Below are 6,897 nucleotides of genomic sequence, written 5' to 3'. Positions count from 1 at the left end.
CACGGGGGGGCGGGGCCTAGGGCACCGCCCCACCCGTAATCGGCTCCTCTGCGTGCGGGGACACGGGTTGCGCTGGGGGCGGGTGCTGCGCTTCGGAAAAGTTAAAACCTAGAAATGTGGCATTAACAAGTATAATAATTATGGGTACAATGTGCCGGTGACCTAGAGAGCTAGGCGCATATTATCTGTTTATAGATGGGGAACCAGGGGCGCAGGAAGGCTGAGTGGGATGATGGAAATGTCCTAAAGCTGGATCGTGGCGGTTGCTCCGCGGCTCCTCGATCCACACAGAGGCCAGCCGGTGGCTCCCCGCCTGTGGTCCCGGCGCTTCGGGAGGCGGCAGGATCATTTGAGGTCCGGAGTTTGAGACCAACCTGGGCAATATGGCAAGAGCCTATCTCTACTAAAAACTTAAAAAACTAGTTCTCAGGAGGCTGTGTCAGGAGGGTCGCTGGAGCCTGGAGGTTCGAGGCTGCAGTGAGCGGTGATCGCGCCACTGCACTCCAGCCTGGGAGACAGAGCCAGACCCTGTCTCTAAAATAAAAAATAAAAATAAAAAACGTGGGCCGGGCGCGGTGGCTCAACACTGTAATCCCAGCACTTTGGGAGGCCGAGACAGGCGGATCACGAGGTCAGGAGATCGAGACCATCCTGGCGAACACGGTGAAACCCCGTCTCTACTAAAAAAATACAAAAAACTAGCCGGGCGAGGTGGCGGGCGCCTGTAGTCCCAGCTACTCGGGAGGATGAGGCAGGAGAATGGCGTCAACCCGGGAGGCGGGGCTTGCAGTGAGCTGAGATCGCGCCACTGCACTCCAGCCTGGGCAACAGAGCGAGACTCCGTCTCAAAAAAAAAAAAAAAAAACTGTGCGCAGACCCTCGCCGTCTGCCTCTTCCACGCACAAAAGGGCTTTTCCTGGGAGGCAGCTATGGCTGGTGTAAACTCTTTGGTGGAACAAATCCCTTCTGCCTTTGACTTGGGGGGAATTGGGAGCAGAGAGGATATTCAGCTACCTAAACGTGTGACTCATACAGATTCTGTTTATTCGTTTGTGTGTATTTTACTTTTTACATTAAAAAAATACAAATGGGGTATCGCTATGTTGCCTAGGCTGGCCTCTAACTCCTGAGCTCAAGCAATCCTTTTGCCTCAGCCTCCCAAAGTGCTAACATTACAGGCATGAGCCACCACACCTGGCCTCTGTGTTTTAATTGTGGCAAAATATACATAATACAAAATTTACCATTTTAACCATTTTTAGGTGTACTGTTCAGTGGTATAAAATACATTGTTGTGCAGTTGTCACTGTCAATCTCGGCTCACTGCAACCTCCACCTCCCGGGTTCAAGCGATTCTCCTGCCTTAGTCTCCCAAGTAGCTGGGACCACAGGCGTGCACCAACATGCCTAGCTAATTTTGTATTTTTTAGTAGAGATGGGGTTTCATTATGTTGGTCAAGCTGGTCTCGAACTTCTGATCCACCTGCCTCAGTCTCCCAAAGTGCTGGGATTACAGGCGTGAGCCACCGCGCCCACCATCAATCTCTACACCTTTTTTTTTTTAATCATCCTGAACTGGAACTCTATCCACTAAAGATTTAGGTTGGTGTGAGGGGCCTCTAATGGGAATGGGTGGAGGTGGGAGGGGTCTGAGAATAATAATCAGTCTCCACCCATTCCCATTCTAGTTTCTATGAATTTGCCTGTTCTAGGTATCTTGTATATGTGGAATCATACAATATTTGGCCTTTTGCGATTGGCTTATTTCACCTAACATGTCTTCAAGGTTCATCCCTGTTGTAGCATGTGTCAGAATTTCTTTCCCTCTTTACGCTGAATATATTTCATTGTATGGATATACCTAGCACCTTTTGTTTATCCGTTCATCAGACAATGGACACTTAGATTGCTTCCACCTTTTGGCTATTTTTTATTTTTATTTTTATTTTTTTTTCTGAGACGGAGTCTTGCTCTGACGCCCAGGCTGGAGTGCAGTGGTGCATCTCGGCTCACTGCAAGCTCCGCCTCTCGGGTTCACACCATTCTCCTGCCTCAGCCTCCCAAGAAGCTGGGACTACAGGTGCCCACCACCATGCCCGGCTAATTTTTTTGTATTTTTAGTAGAGACGAGATTTCACCATGTTAGCTAGGATGGTCTCGATTTCCTGACCTTGTGATCCACCTGCCTGGGCCTCCCAAAGTGCTGGGATTACAGGCGTGAGCCACCGCACCCGGCCAGTTGGCTATTATTATTATTTTTTTTTTTTGAGACGGAGTCTCACTCTGTCGCCCAAGCTGGAGTGCAGTGGCCGGATCTCAGCTCACTGCAAGCTCCGCCTCCCGGGTTTACGCCATTCTCCTGCCTCAGGCTCCCGAGTAGCTGGGACTACAGGCGCCCGCCACCTCGCCCGGCTAGTTTTTTGTATTTTTTAGTAGAGACGGGGTTTCACCGTGTTAGCCAGGATGGTCTCGATCTCCTGACCTTGTGATCCACCCGTCTCAGCCTCCCAAAGTGCTGGGATTACAGGCTTGAGCCACCGTGCCCGGCTATTATTAATAATGCAGCTGTGAACATGGGTGTACAAATATCTGTTCAGGTCCATGCTTTCACTTTTGGATACATACCCAGAAGAGAAATTGTTGGATCGTGGTAATTCTATGTTGAGGAATGGCCATACCATTTTCCACAGCAACTGTCGAATTTTACATTCCCACCAACAATGAATGAAGGTTCCAATTTCACTATCTCCTCACCAATATTTGTTGTGTTCTGTTGTTTGTTTGTTTTTGCTTGTTTTTGATATTAACCATTCTAATGGGTATGAGGTGAGGTACCTCATTGTGGTTTTGATGTGCATTTCTCTAATGATTAGTGATGTTGAGCATCTTTTCACGTGCTTCTTGTCCATTTGTGTATCTTCTCTAGAAAAATATCTACTCTAGGCTGGGTGCCATGGCTCACTCCTGTAATCCCAGCACTTTGGGAGGCTGAGGAGGGCGGATCACGAGGTCAAGAGATGGAGACTATCCTGGCCAACATGGCGAAACCCCGTCTCTACTAAAAATGCAAAAATTAGCTGGGCATGGTGGCACGTACCTGTAGTCCCAGCTACTCGGGAGGCTGAGGCAGGAGAATCACTTGAACCCGGGAGCCGGAGGTTGCAGTGAGCCGAGATTGCTCCACTGCACTGCAGCCTGGTGACAGAGCGAGACTCCATCTCAAGAAAAAAAAAGAAAAAAAGAAAAATGTCTATGCTAGCCTTTTGCCCATTTTAAAATTTGCTTTTCGCTCTTCCCTTTTGCGGCCATCACCGAAGCGGGAGCGGCCAAAATGAAGTCTAATCCCTTTGTGACTTCCGACCGAAGCAAGAATCGCAAAAGGCATTTCAATGCACCTTCCCACATTCGCAGGAATATTATGTCTTCCCCTCTTTCCAAAGAGCTGAGACAGAAGTACAACGTGCGATCCATGCCCATCCGAAAGGATGATGAAGTTCAGGTTGTACGAGGACACTATGAAGGTCAGCAAATTGGCAAAGTAGTCCAGGTTTACAGGAAGAAATATGTTATCTACATTGAACCGGTGCAGCGGGAAAAGGCTAATGGCACAACTGTCCACGTAGGCATTCACCCCAGCAAGGTGGGTATCACTAGGCTAAAACTGGACAAAGACCGCAAAAAGATCCTTGAACGGAAAGCCAAATCTCTCCAAGTAGGAAAGGAAAAGGGCAAATATAAGGAAGAAACAATTGAGAAGATGCAGGAATCAAGTAATCTTATATAAAAGCTTTGATTAAAACTTGAAACAAAGAAAAAATAAAAATAAAAAATAAAGTTTGCTTTTCTTTTTTGTTAAGTTGTAATAGTTCTTCACATATTTTACATAATCCCTTATCAAGATATATGATTTGCAACTATTTTCTCCCATTCCATGGGACTTACATTCTCTTGATTGTGTCCTTCAATGCACAAAATATTTTAATTTTCATAAAGTCCAACTTAACCTATTTTTTCTTTTGTCGCCTTTGCTTTTGGTGTCATACCCAAGAAGTAATTGCCAAATCTAATGTCATGAAGCTATTCTCCTGTTTCCTTCTAGAATTTCTATAGTTTTCACTCATGTTCAGGTCTGTGGTCCATTTTGAGTTAATATGGCATTAGGTAAGGGTCCCACTTCATTTTTTTGCACGTGGCTATACAGTTTTTCCAGCACCATTTGTTGAAAAGACTGTCCTTTACCCACTGAATGGTCATGGTACCCTTGTCAAAAATAATTTGACCACACATTGGAGAGTTTATTTCTGGCTCTGTATTCTATTCTTTTGTCTATGTGTCTTTCTTTCTCTCTTTTCTTTTTTTTTAAGAGACAGAGTCTCTTGCCTAGGCTGTAACACAGTAGTGAGATCATAGTTCACTGTAAACTTGAACTCCTGGGCTCTAGCGATTCTCCTGCCGCAGCCTCCCAAAGCTCTGGGATTACAGATGTGAGCCACCATACCTAGCCCTGTGGCTTTCTTTATGCCATTGCCACACTTGTTTTGAATACTGTAGCTTGGTAGTAAGTTTTTTTTTTTTTTTTTTTTTTTTTTGAGATGGAGTCTCGCTCTGTCACCCAGGCTGGAGTGCAGTGGCCGGATCTCGGCTCACTGCAAGCTCCGCCTCCCAGGTTTACGCCATTCTCCTGCCTCAGCCTCCCGAGTAGCTGGGACTACAGGCGTCCGTCACCTCGCCCGGCTAGTTTTTTGCACTTTTTAGTAGAGACGGGGTTTCACCGTGTTAGCCAGGATGGTCTCGATCTCCTGACCTCGTGATCCGCCCGTCTCGGCCTCCCAAAGTGCTGGGATTACAGGCTTGAGCCACCGCGCCCGGCCGGTAGTAAGTTTTGAAATCAGGAAGTATGAGTCCTCCTTCTCCTTCCTCCTTCTCCTCCTTCTCCTCCTCCTTCTTCTCCTCCTCCTCCTCCTCCTTCTCCTTCTCCTTCTCCTTGTTCTTTTTTTTTTTTTTTTTTTGACAGAGTCTCACTCTGTCACCTAGGCTGGAGTGCAGTGGTACGATCTTGGTTCACTGCAACCTCTGCCTCCCAGGTTCAAGTGATACTCCTGCCTCAGCCTCTTTAGTTTCTGGGACTACAGGCATGCAACACCATGCCTAGCTAATTTTTATATTTTTAGTAGAGACGGGGTTTCACCATGTTGGCCAGACTGGTCTCAAACTCCTGATCTCAGGTTATCTGCTTGCCTCAGCCTCCCAAAATGCTGGGATTACAGGCATAAGCCACCACACCTGGCCTTGTTATTCTCTTTCAGGGTTGTTTTGGCTATTCAGGGTCTCTTGAGATTCTGTATAATTTACAGGATGGGATTTTCAATTTCTGCAAAAAATGTCATTTAGATTTTGGTAGGCATGGAAGTGAAACTGTAAATTGCTTTGAGTGGGACTGGCATCTTAACAATATTAAGTTTTCTAATCCTTGAACAGGGCATGTCTTTCCATTTAATTATGTCTTCTTTAATTTCTTTTAGCAATGATTTGGAATTTTCATTGTACAAGTCTTTCACCTCCTTGGTTAAGTCCTAAGTATTTTTTTTTTGATGCTATTATTAATGAAGTTTTTTTTTAGATTGTGCATGTTAGTGTATAGAACTGCAATTTTTGTGTGTTGGTTTTATATCCTACTACTTTGCTAAATTTTGCTTACTTGTGCTAACAGTTTTTTGGTGGAATCTTTAGAGTTTTCTGTGTATAAAGTCATATCCTCTCTGAACAGAGATAATTTTACTTCTTCCTTTCCAATTTGGATGCTTTTTATTTCTTCTTCCCTAATTGCTCTGGCGAGGATTTTCATCACTACGTTGAATAGAAGTGGTGAAAGCAGGCGTCCTTGTCTTGTTCCTGATCTTAGAGGAAAGTCTTTCAGTCTTTTACTGTTGAGTATGATATTCCCTGTGGTTTCTTCATATATGGCTTTTATTATGTTGAGGTAGTTTCCCTCCATTTCTAATATTTTTAGTGTTTTTATGATGAAGTCATGTTTAATTTTATTACATGCTTTTTCTGTATTAGTTGAGATAATTATGTAGTTTCCCCCTTCATTCTGTTAATATGTTATATTACATTGATTGATTGATTGATTTTCTTTTTTCTTTTCTTTTCTTTTTTTTTTTTTTTTCCAGAGACAGAGTCTCATTTTATTGCCCAGGCTGGAGTGCAGTGGTGAGATCTTGGCTCACTGCAACCTCCAACCTCCACTTCCCGGGTTCAGCAATTCTCCTGTCTCAGCCTCCCGAGTAGCTGGGATTACAGGTGCGTGCCACCACACTTGGCTAAGTTTTTATATTTTTAGTAGAGATGAGGTTTCACCATGTAGGCCAGGCTGGCCTCAAACTCCTGACCTCAAGTGATCCGCCCACCTTGGCCTTCCAAAGTGCTGGGATTACAGGCGTGAGCCACCACGCCCAGCCACATTGATTTTCATATGTTGAACATTTCTTGCATTCTAGGAATATGTCTCACTTGGTCATGGTCTATAATCCTTTTAGTGTGCTGTTGAATGCAGTTTGCTAGTATTTTGTTGAGGATTTTTGCATCTATGTTCATAAGGTGCATCGGTGTGTAGTTTCTTATAGTGTTTATGTCTGGCTTTGGTATCAGGGTAATTTTGGCCTCATAGAACGACTTAGGATACACATCCTTCCTCTTCTATTTTTTGGAAAAGTTTGAGAAGAAGTGACATTAATTCTTTTTTAAATGTTTGGTAGAATTTTATTTATTTATTTATTTATTTGAGATGGAGTTTCACTCTTGTTGCCCAGGCTGGAGTGCAGTGGTGTGATCTCCGCTCACTGCAACCTCTGCCTCTTGGGTTCAAGTGATTCTCCTGCCTCAGCCTCCCTAGTA

The 6,897-nt window shown here is 44.7% G+C and overlaps 1 protein-coding gene across 1 annotated transcript; it reads left to right on the top strand.

Moving 5' to 3' along the window:
* Window positions 1-3,286: 3,286 nt before the first annotated feature.
* LOC117092274 (60S ribosomal protein L26-like) lies at window positions 3,287-3,817 on the top strand. The gene has a single exon (XM_033225594.1). The coding sequence runs from the start codon at window positions 3,332-3,334 to the stop codon at window positions 3,782-3,784; it is 453 nt and encodes a 150-aa protein (XP_033081485.1). The 5' UTR covers window positions 3,287-3,331; the 3' UTR covers window positions 3,785-3,817.
* Window positions 3,818-6,897: the final 3,080 nt, after the last annotated feature.

The sequence above is a fragment of the Trachypithecus francoisi genome, unplaced genomic scaffold (assembly GCF_009764315.1).
Source record: "Trachypithecus francoisi isolate TF-2019V2 unplaced genomic scaffold, Tfra_2.0 Lachesis_group12, whole genome shotgun sequence".
Taxonomy (NCBI): domain Eukaryota; kingdom Metazoa; phylum Chordata; class Mammalia; order Primates; family Cercopithecidae; genus Trachypithecus; species Trachypithecus francoisi.
Note: the sequence above shows the minus strand (reverse complement) of the source record. Positions and strands in the feature narration are given on the sequence as shown.